At 40.8% G+C, this 19,546-nt stretch overlaps 1 protein-coding gene across 2 annotated transcripts in view; it reads left to right on the forward strand.

Annotated features, from left to right (window-relative positions):
* Window positions 1-19,321, forward strand: part of LYPLAL1 (lysophospholipase like 1) — a 70,404-nt gene extending 51,083 nt beyond the window's left edge. Inside the window, exon 6 of one of the 2 annotated variants that reach the window (XM_047755014.1) lies at window positions 16,346-16,664. In XM_047755014.1, the coding sequence (XP_047610970.1) occupies window positions 16,346-16,528 (183 nt within the window). In that variant the 3' untranslated portion in view covers window positions 16,529-16,664. Of the gene's footprint in view, window positions 1-16,345; window positions 16,665-18,831 lie in introns of those variants that run through there. The other variant, XM_047755016.1, reaches the window with a different exon arrangement.
* The last annotated feature ends 225 nt before the right edge of the window (window positions 19,322-19,546 follow it).

Consider the following 19,546-nt stretch of genomic DNA (forward strand, 5'->3'; position numbering starts at 1 on the left):
TTTATTGGGTTCCTTTGTAAAACTTAACTTTTGAATACCAAACTGGTATTTTTATCACTTAGAAACGTTTATTGAGACCACGTTGTGAAGCCCCTAAGAGAAGGCATAGCTGCAACCAATGTGTGTGTGTGTGTGTGTGTGTGTATATATATATATATGTGTGTGTATATATATATATATGTGTGTGTGTGTATATATATATATATGTGTGTGTGTATATATATATATATATATATATATATATATATATATATATGCAGCCTCTGAGTTGGAGGCAGAATAAGGGTTATTATGTTTCCATTAAACGTTGAAGATGACTCATTTCTCTGTTCTTCTGCTGGATGAAAGCAAAAACATGACAGAGATCAAAGTCGCTCAGAATCATGTTTTTTAAGTATTAATTTTTCCCCCTGGCTTTCTGTGTAGTTCTTGGGTAATGTGAGATGTCTCATTTTCATACATCATAACTCACTTTGACCAAGATGTCTTGAGAAAAAGAAAGGATTCATTTAATTAACCTCTCATTCAGGTTTGCCTGCTGAACATGTGGTTTCAGGTGGCTAACGAGACACTTTGCCGATATAACCACACCGTTAAATTCCACACCAACTGGGGCACTTGCTCGTGGCTACGTCTGTAAGCAACAGGGTAAACATCTGAAACAGGAAGGTGACATTCTTGAAACAGAAAACTTCTTTCACTGAGAGCATACACTTTCTAAAGGTTAGCGCTGAGGCGTCTTTGATTGCTACCAGACCACGCTGAAAGAGAAAGTGAGGTTGTCAAGCCAAGCCTTTGTTTACAGAGCATCATCTAATTACCTGAGGATCAGTGGGGGAAAATAGGCCGGGATCTGCCTTGACACATCAATCTGCTTTTAATACTTCCAACAATCTATTTTACATTCAGCCCTTGGAGTGGGTGACTTAACCAAAAATGCTTCTACCGAGTAGCCCAGGAACCAGGCTTGCCACTTCTACATATGTGAACACGTCCAGAGGGCATTAAAAAACAAAATTGCCTACTTCCTACATGGTTTCTAAGACATATTCATTATGTATGTAAGCCTCTGAATTCAAGCACAGTCTTGGCGTCAGGAAGACTTCGTAAAGCCAGTCTGGAGATGAAGTACAGCGAGCTTGTTTTGTATGAATTTTACATAAGTGGCCAGCATTTCATAAAGTTCTTGTCTTACCTTTGATGCGCTTGTGTAGGGAGCCAAGAGGAATGGGTTGACACTGCGAAGGTCCATTATCAGAGGAAAGGACCAGTCGTGTGGCTTTAAGGTGCGGCATTTGTCTGGAGTGCCAACAAGATTGTTTTCATTATCGCGAGCTTCAATAAGCATTAGCAGTCTTTCTATCAGAGAAATTAGTTCTTATGTGAGTGGCCTATAAATAAAATGGTTATACACTGGGATAATAGGAGCATGTAATGCAACTTGATCTCCAGCCAAACAAACATATGGACATGAAAAATCAGAAAGGAAAATGTGCACGATATGGGTCCCGTGTGGGGTAACTGAAGTGAAGTCATCCGCTACCATGTGTGTCTGGCTTCTCTCCATCCAGCAGGGCAGGATTCCTTCAGGCAGGGGACCGCTCTTACTGTCTAGGGGTGTTGCATGTGAGAAGATGTGGTTTCCTGTGGGGAGAAGATGGGGTGAGACAGTTTTCAGCAGTAACCACAGTTTTGTTCCACACATTTTATTGAACAGTGGGACCCTGAAATGCGCGGCGCAGGAAGCAATAGCAATTATAGCATTGCCATTATCTCCAAGCAAGGGAGGGCGCCTCTGTGTTGTTTCAATGGCCACACCTGCGCCAGATGGAAGTTCTCGGGCCAGGGATTGAATGCGACCTGATGACCTGATCCACCAGTGACTTGTGTGGCTCCTTAACCTGCTGCGGCATAGCGGGAACTCCTCGGGTGCCTCTATTTTGTGTGACGAGTTCTCTTAAAATACCTGCATGCTTTGAGCTGTCTACATCGGCCCTTGTGTTCATATTATACCTTCGCTTACAGTTTCAGACGTTCGTTCATTGAAAACCTTTATCAAACCCCTCTCGGCAAAAGTCTCTCCTAATGAACTAAAATGTTTTGCTTTCTGTGTCTCTACCAAAACAGGCCATTCATTCCGTTAACCCTCTAACAATTCTTTTTATACACCCTAGAGCTTCCCGAGTTAAAAAAAGTGTAAAATACTCAAATAATGGACTTAATTACAGTTTAATAATCCACTTGAGCTTTTTATGCATTTTCAGATGAGTTAAATGCCACTTGGATATGAGGAAGAAATTTTTAATCTTATTTGAATCTAAGAGAATAGTTTTTAACCTTTTTGCTTCAACGCCTTAGGACTGTATGGGTTCCTAGAAAAAGCCAACAAGAAACTAGTGCTGTTAACTGCATATTTTGATAGTCAAGGGAATTAATAAGCAATATTCCTTAACTCTGTTGACTCTTAAGCAGCATAACAAGTCAGGTCAGCACAAATGAACAAGCACACTTTTTGGAAATTCTCTACTGCAGAATGAGGTTGAGACAATTTTAAGTGAGCTATTGTATTAAATCAATCAGCAGAATAAAATATGGATTATATATGCTTCATATTTCATTGTTTAAATATTTAGTATCTTCTCGGTATAACAGAAAATTCTCTTTTTTCAAGTAACATTATTTAGGGGATCATATTGACCTGTCTGTGGTTCTTAACAAAGACTCAGACCCTGTGTGTGGGAGAAAAACATGGTAGGGAGATGTTTCCAACAGTTAACAAAGATTTTGTCAACACATTTTAGTGGGTAATGTGATACTAAGCTTCATGACAAGAGGCGGTATTAGTAATTACAACATATGGCATTATCTCAGAGCAATAATGATGTCTTCATTTTGTACAGAGAATTATATTAGTTTCTCTTTGGCTGCTGGGTCTAGTTGGATCATAAAATCTCTCCTACTCTTACCTCTGCTTTCTCTCTTTGTCTGGTTTTCGTCTGTTCTGTTTTTCAGTTTTCGGCTTAGACTTCTCTTCCTCCAGGAAGCTTTCTGGGCTATGAAGACGGAGTTGGGTTTCCCCTGGGCTTTCTGTCGGGACCCTGTACCTCTTCTTCAGCTTCCCCTGTGTTAGAATTCCTTGTTTGAATGTCCTTCTTCCTACCTACCCGCCCTCCCCAGTGTACACTCGGGAGGGCAGAGCTGTCTCATTTGCCACTTTATCCCCAGCATTTAACACAATCATTGGCACATACAAGTTGTCCCGTATATACTTATTGAATGAATGAAATAATGAATGGATGGAAAATGAGTGAATACGTGTATGTATGAGATGCTACAGACTCAGCTTCTAGACTTGTCCTTAACTGTTTGCACGGCTTTTGGCAAATCACTCAATCTCTCTGTCTTAGTTCCCTCAACTTCACAATGAGAGGTGCGGGCAAGATGATTTCTAAAAACTTTACGTGCCTTGGAGTTCCCGTCTCATGACGCAGAGGAAACTGGAAATGAAACCTACTAGGAACCATGAGGATGCATGGTCGATCCCTGGCCTCGCTTAGTGGGTTAAGGATCCCATGTTGCCGTGAGCTGTGGTGCAGGTCACAGACACAGTTTGGATCCCACGTTGCTGTGGCTGTGGTGTAGGCCAGCAGCTAAAGCTCTGATTCGACCCCTCGCCTGGGAACCTCCATCTGCTGCGGGCCAAACAGTAACAATGACAACAACAACAAAAGTAGTGCCTTATTTCACTTATACCATCACAGGTAAAGAACAGTATAAATCTAGTCTTATTTAAAATTTTCTTTTAACCATTTAAGCCATAAGCTTAATATAAAAGAAGACAATTCGAGTATGAAAATAAACACAGAATCTCACTACCCCTGTTTAGGTAAATATGTTTGGTACATTGTCTGTATGAACTAGAGAAGAGAAAGAAGAATATGCCAGATATTACCCTGGGTATAGAGTGAATGAACCTGGGGAAAATCAATCTATCTTTCTTTCCCTTTCTTTCTTTCTCTTTTTTTTCTTTCTCTTTTTTTTTTCTCTTCTTTCTTTCTTTCTTTCTTTCTTTCTTTCTTTCTTTCTTTCTTTCTTTCTCTCTCTCTCTCTCTCTCTCTCTCTCTCTCTCCTCTCTCTCTCTCTCTCTCTCTCTCCCCTCTCTCTCTCTCTCTCTCTCTCTCTCCCTCTCTCTCTCTCTCTCTCTCTTTTTCCGCTTTTTTGGGCCACACCCACGGCATATGAATGTTCCCAGGCTAGGGATCCAATTGGAGCTAGAGCTTCCAGCCTACACCACAGCCACAGCAACATCAGATCCAAGTCGCATCTACAACCTACACCACAGCTCACGGCAACACCAGATCCTTAACCCACTGAGCCGAGGCCAGGTATTGAAGCCACAACCCCATGGTTCCTAGTCGGATTCGTTTCCGCCTCACCGCAATGGGAACTCTGTTGAGAAAAATTTCAAATCTGTGTACAGTAAATCCTGACGAGGGTCTATCCCAGGAAATCTGTATATTGGGAGAATTTTCTTTAATTATTTTTTTTATTTGTCTGTCCTAACTGCTCAGGACCCTGTCCAGCCCAAAGACTGTCAGGTAACAATATCTCTCATTGCGATGTGTCAGGCATTGTGTCAGGAAGTGTATCATTCTCTCTAGTTTACAGATTAGGTAACCCTAAAATAAATTGGTTTGGATATGGGCTCTATGGAAAAAGACCAAGCATGTCCTTACTATGGCCGTGGCCTCTGCCACCCACATGGCCTGCTGGTATTTCCAGCATCCAACATAGTTCCTGCCACATAGCAAGTGCTCAGTGTATGTTTGCTGAGCTAATAAAGGAGCAGACTGTTGAGTAGATAGGAATCCAGAAGTAGCTGGGGAGGCCGGACATGTGAAGATCCCTTGGGGAGTTGGCCAAGAGGGCAGAGAAATTCCCTTTAGGAAAGGGGCACGTTGCTGGGGTACAGAGAAAGGATTTTGTCATAGAAGTGGATGTGCGAGTCGCAATACGTGTGTGTGTTTTCTCATGTTAGCACATCTGATGGTTTTAAAATGATAAGGTCTAAACTTAAAAGTGAGGTTTCGCTATTATATTCCAATTTATAGCCGAACTAAATGCGACAGAATATAAACTCCTGACAGGGAAGGATTATAATGGAAATCTTGGCAGTTCCTCAAGTATGCTTCTAGAATACACCATACTTTTTTATATTTTAACTCTTGATGTTTAATCCTGAAATGCAGTTAAGTTACAGTGTTTTCCCTACAGGCATTTAACCCAGTAATTGCAATTGAATCTGTTTGGTTGCTCATTTTGATGCGATCGTTGGATTTTCCCCTATTCAATGAACAGCGATCAATGGATTTGCAAAAGACTCCTTAAGATGAAACATTTTTAACTGGGACAAAGAAGGGACCACAGGATTTCCACTGTCATTAAATATTGGTGCAACAGTGACTCCAGATGGGAGAGGCAATCTGATGTGATCTGAAATCTGGAGGTCCTAGTTAGAAAACACATGGAAAAATTAAAAACTGGATTTTGTAGCCTACTGCCCTGTGGTTGTGTGATTGTACAGTTTTCCTAATGCAGCTGTGAAAGAACCACTCCTGAAAGATACACACATAACACGCATGTATGCATATATACATCATACTAGTTCCCTTGTTTGTCTTTCTGGACCTAAGTACAGCAAGCAAGTAAATTAGTGCATTGAACCTTGGAAACAGCCCAGAGGAAAAAGAATTTATAAATGTGTGCATATTGAGACTACATGTTTTTAAGCAAGCATGAAAAGCTCTTAGAATTATCAAGGTACAAATTTAAAATGAAATTGTCCATGACATAATTATAGACCTAGGATTTTACACAATTTTATTTTATTTTATTTTGTTTTGTCTTTTTAGGGCTGCACTCGCAGCATATGGAGGATCCCAGACTAGGGGTTGAATCAGAGCTGCAGCCCTGGCCTATGCCACAGCCACTGCAACGCAGGATCTGAGCCATGTCTTCAGCCTATACCACAGCTCAAGGCAATGCCAGATCCTTAACCCACCGAGGGAGGCCAGGGACCAAACCTGCGTCCTCGTGGATGGTAAGTTGTGTTCGTTAATCACTGAGCCACGACAGCAACTCCTTACACAATTTTAGAAGATTTTCTATGAAATGCATTGAATTAAAAATATGTATTTATGACCCAAATGCTTATATTGGGGTATCTATTGATCCTTAAATCTATTTGCATGTGGACTAATTCTCCTTTTTATTTGGAGAAGATATTTTAAAATATCATTAAAACATAAATAGAACTAGAATATCAAGATGGAGATTCGGTGGAAATAATTTTTGCTCTCTGATTTTAATTTCTGGAAGCCAGATTCCCCAAAGTGAGTTTTGCAAAGGTATGTTCTTAAATTGTATCCTTTTCCAATGAAATTCTATCAGTAGTTCAAGTAATACTTACTAGGTACAGAGAGAAAACCGTGAGTTGACCTCCAAGAATTTAGAACACTGGGTAGTCTTATCTGAGATAATTGGAAAGTGTTGATCAACAAGCCTCCAGTGGGAAGTCCACACAGGGGTTAAGGATTCGGCGTTGTCTCTGCACAGCAAGGGTGGGATCCCTGACCTGCGAGGCAAAGTAAAAGTGAGAAATTGTTTCTTAATTCTCAGTATGTGACTTTGGATGATCATGATTCCTTCTTCGTAACTTTTTTTTTCCCATAGATGCTTTGCATATGTTGCATGGTTATTTTTATCCTACTCAGAGAATGAGATAGATTTAAATTGGAAAAGCTGTCACGAAATTGGAATTTGAAATCATAGCCACCTTTTGTTTTAAGAGCTTATTGCTAGATGGTAGAGAATTATACTTAAAGCAACAGTAACTTTAAAAAATCCTGTAAGTGAAATGCACTCCTCTGTTTCTTAATCACTAGCGTAAGAGTCCTTTGTAAAGAAATACCAGAGTTCCCATTGTGGCTCAGTGCTAACAAACCCGACTAGTATCCATGAGGATGCAGGTTCAATCCCTGGCCTTGCTCAGTGGGTTAAGAATCTGGCATTGCTGTGAACTGTGGTGTCAGTGGCAGACGCGACTCGGATCCCGGGTTGCTGTGGCTGTGGTGTAGGCCGGCAGCTGCAACTTGGATTCGACCCCTCGTATCCATAGCTCTTGCAGTGAGGAATGTGCCAAAGGGGCTCCTCCAGCGATCCACCTAGAAAAGGTCCTGGAGAGTTGGGTTTTATTGTTGCTACAATCCCACAGCCAGAAGCCACGGTAGCCACCATGATATAGGCCCATTTATCACTCACCCCCTCACTCATCTATTCATTTAGTTTCAGATGCTCATCTTCAGCATGCTAGGACAGTTTCAGATTTACAGGGTCAAAAGGAGGAATCAAGTTACAATGTGGAAGCATCAGAAGGGGTAGAGAAGATAAGCCTCTCATGGTGTTTTAGACTGCTCTGCTCAACTTCTGGATCCTGAAGGAATTTCAGCCATTCTGAGCAACAGTTATTGAAGGAATCACAAGTCGACCTTGGCCTTGAAGTGACAATGATAAATTGAGGAGGATGGTTTTTCCGAGTTTAATGACTGTGAACTTCCATTTTACTGCATTTTAACTCAGAACAAGGGAATTTTTAACCTTAATTATTCCCTGGATTGGATAATGAAGGGGACCCTTTAATCAAAGTTGAGGTATCTCTCCATTGATTCACTATTTACAAACCGGAGGATCTGTTTTGTGTCATTTTGTTTATGCATTTGCTCTGGTAAGCTGTGTTGAGCTACAGGTCTCAACATGATTTTGAGTAAGAAATAGAGTAAGAAGAAAATTTGTATCCTGTGAGAGAACCTGGCTTGGAGTTGATTTTGTTTCAATTTTTAAACTTGTATTGAACTATAGCTTATTTACAATGTTGGGATCATTTCTGCTGTACACCAAAGAGATTCAGTTCTACATGGACACACACCCATTCTCTTTCAGACTCTTTTCCCACAGAGATGATCACAGAATACTGGGGAGAGTTCCCTGTGCTCTATGACAGGTCCCCATTGGCCAGTCCTTCCATAGACCTCCATGTGCACCTGCCAGTCCCAAACCCCCAGTCCATCCCTCCCCGCACCTCATCTGTCCCCTTTGGTAACCACAAGTTTGTTTTCAAAGTGTGTGACTCTGTTTCTATTTTCCACTTAAATCCATTTGTATTCTTTTTTTAGATTCCATGTATAGGATATCATATGATGCTTGTCTTTCTCTGTCTGACTTCACTTAGTGTGGTCATCTCTCTGTCCATCCGTGTTGCTGCACATGGCATGATTTCATTCTTTTTTATAGCTGAGTAATATTCCATCATATATATTTGGAGTTGATTTGATTAGTATGGAATTTGACCCATGTCAGCACCTTGTGGTGGCAAAATCTAAACTGCACTCCATGGACTGAGGCGGATAAACAAAAGAGGGACTAGGGCTTGCTGAGGGTAAAAGCTGAACTATCACGAGGGAAGCTCCTCTGGGTGTGCGTGGCAAGGGGGTTCCAGGGAGGGGGCACCACAGCTATACCTCTGGTTTCTTTTAGGTTTAAAGGTTAGGAAGCAAAGATGCTGGAGGATTTTAGGAGAGAGCTGTTTTGAATCTTGCCTCCTGATTCTCTAGAAATCTTCCTTAGCAGGCCGGTTGCTTGCCTCATCTCTTACTCGCTCTTGAAAGAAAATTGAGTTATCTGATTTGTAGATGGGATTCATGGTTCATATTTCTCAACTGAGTATAACCAGTCCAGTGAAGGCAGCAAACTCCAGATCAAGGAGAGGCAGAAATCCTATTCTCTAGCTCTGGATGTTTCTGTAGGCAGGCTGGCCTAAGATTAGACTTGACATGGAAAAGGAAGGCCCTTTCATCAACCCATTCAAAGCCATGTCATCCAATTGTTTTGTCAGTAACAAAGCTGACATTTTCATCTCCATCTGGGTCTGATTTCTCAAATGTATCTGAACATGAGAAGGGAGGAGAAGGATATTATTTACTGCTTCCCTGAACATGAGCACCCTCCCCACGCCGTTGTCCCAGCTTGGAGCAAATGAGATGAGAGCTATCTCATTGATGCCAAAGGGGAAGCTGCAGAAAATCTCTGGTCATCTGTTAATTACTTTTTCTTCATTTCTTTTTCTTAGATCTAAGGAAAGAACCAACAGGTTAGGCAAGGATTTGTGTGATCAATAGATTTGCGGTTGCCGAGGGGCAGGGGGAGGGAGTGGGATGGACTGGGAGCTTGGGGTTAATAGATGCAGACTATTGCCTTTGGAATGGATTAGCAATGAGATCCTGCTGCGTAGCACTGGGAACTATGTCTCGTTGCTTATGATGGAGCCTGATAATGTAAGAAAATAGAATGTGTACATGTATGTGTCACTGGGTCACCATGCTGTACAGTAGAAAAAAAATCGTATTGGGGAAATAACAATAAAAAAATTTTTTTAAAAAAAGATAAGAAAGGTGCATTTGGGCCAGAGGTTAGCTAAAATATAGCCTTGCTAAGGTGATGAAACAGAAGGCCCTCCTGCTGAGAGCTCTTTCCTGCAAAGCGCTGCTTACCCCTAGGCATCCTGTGTTGCTGCCACGGCTCTGACGCCACAACTCCCTCCCTTTAGAACTAATGTCTAACATATGAGTAGATTTAACCCAGATTCCCATTTTCCATAAGGTAAGGGAACAACATGTAGCAGAAAAACCAGAAACGTCGGGGGAAGGCACATCCGGATTAGAACTCTAGATCCATCAGGATTTGAATGTAAGCCCGACGAACCATCGTCTTTGAACTTGCTTTTCCTCTGGCAGGATTATCTTGAGTATTAAATTAGATGTATTTAAAAAAGCACCTAGTACTATGTACCGTACAATAGTTGTTCAAGATGATTTTTGCTAGTGTTGGTCATGGCTTGTTAAGCAACAGCAAATTTTTGCGATAACGTGTCACCATTTCTAGGACATGACAGTTAGTCAGTGTTTCTTTATTGAAGTATGGTTGCTGTGCACCATTCTATAAGTCACAGATGCCCAGTATAGTGATTCACAATTTTTAAAGATTAAACTCCGTGTATGATAAATGTTGGCTATATTCCCTGTGTTATTATAAAATATTGTTATTTTAAAACATTGCATTATAAATTATTATAAAATGTTGGCTATATTCCCCACATCATACAATGTATCCCTGTAGCTTATTTTATACCTAACAGTTTGTACCTGGTAATTCTCTCCCCCATCCTTCCCCGCCTTCCCTCTCCCCACTGGTAACCACTAGTTTGTACGCTGTATGTGCGAGTCTGCTTCTTTTTTATTGTGGTCACTAGTTTGTTGTCGTTTTTGAGATTCCACATACAAGTGATATCATACAGTATTTGTCTTTCTCTGCCTGGATGGTCAATGTTAATTCCTTCTTGTTTGGTCTTTGCCCCTGAAGAATGAATACTAGATTCCAAACTAAAGAAATGTGGCTTTATTTAGTACAGAGAAAAGTGCAATGTAAAAATCTTATAAAGAAACATCTGTCCAGTGAAATTCGTAAGTTCCCTTACTCAGGAAAGTTCTCATTTGTGATCTGTTATTTATGGTGCAGGTTTAAGATCATGCTGGGTGGCCCAGCTGTTCCTCCAGTGTGTTAAGAATGCCCAGCACTGCATACTTCTTAAATCCAAAAGCAATAGCTCTTTCTCTTATGATCCAGCTCAAGGTGCAGTTAGAGGCCATTGGACCGACAGTGGAGGAGGGCTATAAACCAAAGCTAGGCTTTGCTTCTTCCAGTTTGCCTGCTTTCTGTGGTTTATAATGCGATTGGTAACCAGGAAAGCTCCGTATAACCAGCTTGTTGCATCTGGGTTCAAATGTATGCAAAATTATAAACATTGGCAGCAGCCTCAGCCCAGGAGAAGCACTATGTTTATTCAAGAATATGGCATGATAGTAATCCAGCTTCTGGCATGTGATTTATTTCCGAAGGCCAAAAATCAAATGACCCACGTTAGAAGTCTTCTATGAGAGCCTCAGGCATGGAGTGCTTATGTGATTTTTAGGAGAAGTCACAAGCAATCTTGGTGAGAAAAGAGGGAATGTGTAGAGAGGGTTAAAAATAAAACCTCTGGTTAACATGAAGTCAGTTTCGGAGATTTTTTTTTAATCTTCGAAAAAGTGATATTACTGGACTAAATGATAGTCTCCCTGTAAAGAAAACACTCTCCCACCTCTCAAAGTATTTCTTAATACGCGTCTCAAGTTTCCTTGTTAAAGAGTCACATTTTCCAAATCAGAGAAAAGTATTACTTCACGGTTCCCAAGTTTCCAATCACTTAGCATATGAGCCATCGACGTTTGAGAGTCAGATGCTCCAAGTGGAAAGCCTCTGTTAGATGTCCACGAGGGCCTCTGACAAATTCAGTGTTAAAAGACTCTGAGCAGCTCTTTGAAAACATATCATTTTATAATAAACCTCTGGGCTCCGACACACTCTGTGATGAGGTTCGCTTTATAGACTGAGGCAGGAGGATCTGTTTCCCACACCTGGCTCTCCGTGAAATGAGAGTGGCAGGTTTTAAAATCCAAACTCGCACATAGCTTCAGGTTTAGGCGCTGACCTACGTATCTTCATTTTCTTTCCATTCAGAACATACCTTCTCAGAAGAGGACCCCCACATTGTAAAAAAAATGCAAGAAACTAAAACTGCAGAGACGTTAATGCTGACAGTTGCTGACGCTGTGTCATGGTGGCTCATGGATTTTGAGAAGGTTGGGACAATTATCTCAGCCGCTTGTGGGCTTGGTTGATTTTTGCACGGAGAGTGCGTTCAATGAGGAGTGTTCTCTCTTGTAGTTGCTTCAGGGCTTGAAAGCTATGGTAAAAGTGGATATTTTTCTTGCTATAGAGGAGTATTTAATGATGAGTTCAACATCTAAAAGTAACACGTTTCTTGGAGTTCTCGCTGTGGCTCAGCAGTAATGAACCTGACTGGTATCCATGAGGATGCAGATTCAATTCCTGGTCTTGCTCAGTGGGTTAAGGACCAGCATTGCCATGGGCTATGGTGTAGGTCACAAAAAGTGGCTCAGATCCAGCATTGCTGTGGCTGTGGTGTAGGCTGGCAGACATAGCTCTGATTCGACCCCTAGCCCGGGAACTTCCATGTGTCTCAAGTACGGCCCTACAAAGCAAAAACTAAAAAAAAAATTAAAAAAAAATAAAAGTGACACACTTATTAAGAAAATGATATTACATATGTTCACTACAGAGCCTTTACCCACCACAGATAAGCACAGAGGCCACGAATCCCACGTCTACAAATAACAACCTTGAGCATACATTGATTCTCTTGCATAAAGTCACAAACACACACAAATATGTATATGTGTGTCTTTAAAAAAATAACATGGGCTCCTTCACGTACTGTTCAAGAGAGTGGTTTTGTCACATAACATGTTAGGACTATCGTTCAATCAGTCCTGCTCTCATTTTCTGCAGTGTATGTGTGTTTATATTCATTTTCATGGTTGCATAATGTTCCGCTGTGCAAACGGGTGCTATCTCTTTATGGAACAAAGGCCAGACCTGCCTTCCCTGCCCTGCTTTCAGCAACAAAGTCAAATAAGCCAGGAACTTGCATCACGAAACATGAACCAGCCTGGGCTAGAGACTAGTGCTGGGTATTTTAACTTTTGAACTTAAAATGAAGATATTGAAATTAAAAAAAAAAAAAACCGTCACCCAGCCAAATAACTAGATGATCACCAACAACTTATGTATACCCACAATAAAACAGGTATTCTCACCTATTTTATTTCCTTTCCTTCCCACCAAAAGACATCACTATCACCAGGTTTCTGGGTTTCTATCCTTCTCTTCCTCTTTAAAAAGCAAACTACACACACACACACACTCTTGCATGCGTGGATACAGTATGTGGCTTCGCCTTTGTAAAAATATGATCGTCTAGTTGGCGGCCTCCTTCATGAATGTTTTTAGGATTCATTCACATTATGGAATGTAATTCATTCCTGTGTAATACTCCATAATGTCAAAATTTCCTGTTTATCCATTCTAATGTTGATGGACTTGTGTGTTGTTAGGAATTTGTGTGTGTGTGTGTTTGTATTGCTACTATAAACACCATTAATGTGAATATTCATCTACACATCTCCTGACACATGAGTAAAAGTATATTTGGTTTTATTCTTTGAAATGCTCCATTTGGAGCATGTAATTATTAAACTCAGGACAGAAACACATTAATGTTATTTCAAGGAAACTTGGAAATAGACATTTCAAGCTTATTTGCTGATTTTTATAATGAAAAAGAAGGAAAAAATTAAATGATAAAGTTATCAATCAATCATTATGATAAGTGTAATCGGTTTGAATTCCCCGATTAAACATTAGAGACAGTCAGATTGGTATTAAAAGGAACGTCATATCCATGTGCGCCCCGAGAAGGAGTATTGTTAAAATAAAGTGAAAAAAAAGGTTACACTAGAGGAAGCGTGAGAGAGATACCAGGCAAATACAAAGAGAAACAATGAGTGGAAACTGAAATATTCAGCAAGAGTTAAAAGGAATAATCAAATAAAGGCGCTAATAAAGTGCATGATAATAGAACTTAGGAGCACCAGGCATCACTACAGCAAAACAGTTAAAGCAAAATAATTTGAAGTCCAAGAAAAACTTGATAAAAAATAAAGTATATCTTTCCCCAAACTGGAGATACTTAATAGGTTCCAAATAGTGCTGACGTAGAGGCGTTGAATAATACAATAAACAACTTCATTTAATCCTTGTATGAACATGGAAAAAGGCTTATATTGTCAGATGGAGAATGCATTTCCTTGAATATCCATGGAATATTTGTGGAAATCATGCATGTTCTTGTTCAGAAAGAAAACTTTAAAGTTTTACTTTAAAAAATGAGATTCTGTGGACCACATTCTTTGATCATCATCATTAAAATAATTAAAAGGGGAGTTCCCGTCGTGGCGCAATGGTTAACGAATCCGACTAGGAACCATGAGGTTGCGGGTTCAGTCCCTGCCCTTGCTCAGTGGGTTAACGGTCCGGCGTTGCCATGAGCTGTGGTGTAGGTTGCAGACGCGGCTCGGATCCCGTGTTGCTGTGGCTCTGGCGTAGGCCGGTGGCTACAGCTCCGATTCGACCCCTAGCCTGGGAACCTCCATATGCCGCGGGAGCGGCCCAAGAAATAGCAACAGCAGCAACAACAACAACAACTACAACAAAAGACAAAAAAAAATAATAATAATAATAATTAAAAGGTCATTCTCTTCCATGTAAAGTAATTCAGATTTCAAGCCACGAAGCTTAGAAATGAAAACATGTTCCCTTCAGGAATTCTTGGATAATGAAGAAAATGTCAAAAAGGCTATACAAATACAGAAAGCGAGGGAAAAGAGAATACATTATATTAGAATTGATGGAGCGAAGTAACAAGTATATTTTGAGGAAAAGGAATAGCATTGTCTTTTCATTAGAGAAGATGAAAAATTAAGAAACTATTTGCCATCAAACCCCACCATGACATAAGTAAGGTTCAAAAAAATGCAGTTACCTTTTTTTTGCTTTTTTTTAAAGCCACACCTGAGGTATATGGAAGTTCCCAGGACAGGCACAGAATCAGAGCTGTAGCCGCCAGCCTACACCACAGCCACAGCAATGTGGGATCCAAGCTGTGTCTTCGACCCACACCACAGCTCACGGCAATGCGGGATCCTTAATCTACCGAGTGAGGTGAGGGATCAAACCCGCATCGTCATGAATCCTGGCCAGGTTCGTTAACCCCTGAGCTAACAAGGGAGTTCCCCAGTTACACATCTCCGTAATTATTGAAATGCCCGGGATGAGCCTATAGATCAGTTATGGTCCAGCAGTAAAATCTCAATTCCCCATCCTCCTGCTGGTGATTCGTCACCACTCAGGAGTGATTGTCTGTTCAAGCTCAGCTATCAATGGGGAGGGTCTGGGGTTGTGTTGCTAGCTAGGACCCCAGGACAGGGGCAAAAATTCAAGAATTATTATAGTTAGTTGGCTTCATTTCCTGGAGTTGATCCAGGGAAACTGCCAGGAAGTTACTATGATATTAGCGACTAAGTTAGGAGGAAAAAGATGGGAGTAGCGGTGGAGGCATGGTAGTGGAATAATTTCTAAGATTTAAGTTAGAATAAACTATAAATTGGTAATATTCTTGAAAAATTATGAGGGCAGGGGAGTTCCCTTCGTGGCTCAGTGGTTAACAAATCCAACTAGGAACCATGAGATTGCGGGTTCGATCCCTGGCCTCGCTCTGTGGGTTAAGGATCTGGCGTCGCCGTGAGCTGTGGTGTAGGTCGAGAACGTGGCTCGGATCCCGAGTTGCTGTGGCTGTGGTGTAGGCCGGCAGCTACAGCTCCAATTAGACTCTTAGCCTGGGAACCTCCATATGCTGCGGGTACGGCCCTAAAAAGACAAAAAAGACCAAAAAAAAAAAAAAAAACTTACAAAGGCACTGATTTAATTATTCAAACTTGTTTTAGTTATAATCATTACTTTTCACATATTTCAGTTTTTAAGTGAAAATGATCATTTATGTATATCAACTACTTCATTTCATTGAGTTGTCTTCCATATTTTTATTTTTTTTAATCACTGCCATATATATCTCCAGAGCTAGAATCTTTCAAGAACCAGCCTACATGCAAATCTACAACACAGGTTACTGCCAAAAGGGTCAACAGCAGAGCATTTATTATTGGCAATGATATCAGAAAGAGAAATTGGGTGGAAAGAGAAAGATCTAGGTACATCACCACGTTTTTTTTTTTTCCCCCAGAGTCGATCTGACAGAGTTTCTGGTCAGTTGGAAATATATTTTTTTCCTGCCAAGTCTTTTATAAGCAGCTAGAACCATGATGGAGGATAATGTGAGAAAAAGAATGTATATATGTAGGTGTATCTGTGAAAATTGACAGAACACTGTAAACCACCTATAATGGAAGAAACAAAAATCATTAAAAAAAAAAAAAGCTTTTGATTAGTTGGTCTTTATTGAACGTAGATCTGCATTGCAAAGGCAAACGTTAAGTATATGGACCAACTTTCGCCAAGTAACTTCATCAACTCTCTGAAGTAGAATTTATCCTCAGCTGATGGTTGACCCAGGCTGGCCCTGTTGCCTTCAGGTCCAGTGTCACATTGGATATGAATGTTCGGTTGGGGTGACACGCTGGCAGCCTGCGGGGTGTGGGTGGGATTCGGCGAACCTGGCCGTTTCGAGGTTGTTTGCTCCTGTTCTGTTTTTTAAAAGGTCGCCGCCGTGGGAACCACTTCAGTGCCATCCACGGTTTTCCTCGGTGCTGTACAATGCCTGCAGGAGCGCCTGGAGGGAACCACAAGCGTTGCCTGCATGCCATTCCATTTAGATCCTACTAGAGCAAATGATTACAACAACGCCGAGGAAAAAAACCTGGCAAATAAGTCCCTGATGTAAAACCGGTCACGGAGCCAAAACAGAAGTGCCAATTAGGATTTCAGTGCCTGACGCCTGTTACTTTGCCAACAGCATTTTTAAATGTATATAATTTATTGTTGGCTTGGGCAAGCACATTAAACACTATTTTTCTTAAGCAGCCAGTTGTCTTTGTGTTAAAAGTTCATATTGGATGTTTCGATTGACCTTTGTTAATTTTACGCATTTTGTTCTTAAAGAGTGTGGCACAGCAGTTTAAGGATCTGGCATTGTCTCTGCAGTGGTGTGGGTTCGATGCCCAGCCTGGCACAGTGGGTTAAAGATCTGGCATTGTCTTGGCTGTGGTGTAGGTTGCAGCTGCAGCTCAGATTCATTCCCTGGCCCAGGGATATCCATGTGCTTTGGGTGTGGGGAAAAAAAGAGTGTTAATAGCAATAAATTAGGCAAAAGGATGCCTGGCAGGCTGGCTCTGCATGGGTGTGGCCCTGGGATTTACATAGCCCTTTCTATGATTTTCTAGCTAATATTCCTTTCCTGATTACATGAATTAAACACAGCAAGCCAATCACTCAAACCATAAAGTCTTATTACATTCTTCTTATGTAGAGATCTGGAGTCCAGGTCTCATAGAATCCTTGAAATGAAGAACACAATACCTATTCCTACATCAAAGAGTTTTTAAAGAGATGAGTCATAAACCAGTAAATGTTATGGTGCAATAGATATATAATAGTCTATTGTAAAATGGCAAATATAATTTTTTGCAAAGCAGTTCCTAGTTGTTAAATAAATTGCATATGCAAGTATTAGAATATAATTGAAAGTGTGTATAAGATAAACAATTCTGTGAAAAGGGTCTATATTCTTGGCTGTATCAGAGAAGGATCAAAGTAAATTTATGGATGAATTACTTAATCCTGGAAAACACTACCCCAATTATTCTTTGAAAAGAAACTTCAAAGTTGCAGGAAAACCAATTTTTGTGAAATTACCTACGAGCACTCATTGACCTTGGCATGTCTTCTTAAACCAGAGCATGCGTTCTTTTTTGTGTGTTTTCTAAACTCTGAGAGGAATCATCTGGAGTGACGCCATCTAAGTCAAGAGAACACAGGATCCTTTCAAACACAGCCATTCATTAACACCCCAACAACGTACCACTTACTTACTGATACCAGAATGTACCCATCGCACAAACGTAGGCTGGTCTGTGAAGAGCTAACGACAGAGAAGACCTGGCCGTGGTCAATAACAACAACTAACCTGCCAGCCTTAGTCAACCCTTATCTAGTTGAGTACAGAGATTAAACAGTTCAAGCTTAATGAAGCCTCCGCAAGCTCAGCCTTTGCCAAGGCAAGACGGCAGAAATGTGGACAAGATGTGCCTCTGTTTACTTGCGAGAAGCAACTAGGAAATGTAATACCCTTTCAATGCCTCATGTTCCAGGCGTCGTACTACCCCCTTACCTTGTGCTATACGATATCCTTTTGGGGGCTCTCACCCATCCATTCATCCAATCATTCATTCACTAAATATTTACTCCCATTTAACAGACGAGACAACAGGCTCCAAGGGAATCATTTTCAACAAGACATTCGCCCAAGATCACCTGGCCAGTTAATACATTTTAAAGAGGAAATAAATTAGTAGATAAATTAATAGATTTGTTGATCGAATTAACAAAAATCAGTCAATAAAGGGACAGTTAATAAATCAATTAGACATAAATAATTAGTTAATAGTTAATACATTTTGAAGCTAGATGGACATTACATGAATATGACTCCACATTCATGCTCTTTCCCCCACCTGGGGCTCTGAAACGTGGGCTCCCTCAGAGTCATCTGGGATACCCACATATATTTCTGAATCCCTTTCTAAATTATTTAAACAGAAATTTTTTTTGTAGTGGGAGCCAGGAGTCTATTTTAACAAGGGTTCCATGTGATTTTTTTATATGTAGCCAGACCTAGGAACAATTGAAACACAGCAGACTAGTTCCAACTCCTGATACAGTGTGACTGGCCCCAAAACGCTCACTCAATAAATAGCAATTCATTTGACAAACATATTACTAAGCACCTATTATGTCCCCAGCATTGTTATAGTCATGACACTTGCAAAAATTCCGGCCCTCCTAGAGCTTATATTCTAGTATGAGGGTGGAGGCAGGTCCCAGGGGATGACAAAAACATGAGAAGTAGGCAAAATTTGAGCTCCAGTAGGAGATAGTAAGTGCTAGGAAAAAAAAAAAAAGCAAAGTGTAAGGGGGTCCGTGGGGGTAGGTATTAAATAGCGTGGTTAAGGTCGTTTCTCTGTCCAGGCGACACTCAAAGGAGGTGAGGAGCGAGCCCTGAGCATCTCCATGAAGAAGATCCAAGCAGACTGAACAGGGAGCACCGCATCGAGGCATCCGAGAGATTCCGAGGAGGCTGAGGTGGGTGGAGGAAGGCAGCGAGAAAAAGGAGGAAACTGAAGTCAGAAAGGTGAGGAAGCGAAGGACCAGGTCAGTCCTGTTGTGTCCTACAGGCTGTTGTACGTGCTTTGACTCTAAAGGAAATGGGAAAGAACTGTTAAGTTTTTGAGCAAAAATTTATATGAACTGATACGTAAAAAGCAAAGATTTCTTTTTTATAGCTGCGCTCACGGCATAGTCCAAGCTACAGCTGCAACCTAAGCCACAGCTCTGGCAGCGCAGGATCCTTTTAACCCTCTGCAAGAGCCAAGGATCAAACCCACACTTGGCAGTGACCGGAGCCACTGTAGTTGGATTCTTAACCCACTGCACCACAGCAGGAACTCCCCAAAATATTTTTTTAAAAGATTTCTAGTCCAGACTCCTTTGAAGAGGCAGGTGTTTTTCTACCTTATTCCAAGAAAACCATCAGAATTTCACATGCAAGGAAGCTTCATTATTCTTTTTTTCAAATTCAATTTTTATTTATTTTCATTGAAGTATACTTGATTTACACTGTTGTGTTAGTTTCAGCTGTACAGCAAAGTAATTCAGTTATACACGTATGTATGGATGGATGGAT

This window comes from Phacochoerus africanus, chromosome 12 (genome assembly GCF_016906955.1).
Source record: "Phacochoerus africanus isolate WHEZ1 chromosome 12, ROS_Pafr_v1, whole genome shotgun sequence".
Classification (NCBI taxonomy): Eukaryota; Metazoa; Chordata; class Mammalia; order Artiodactyla; family Suidae; genus Phacochoerus; species Phacochoerus africanus.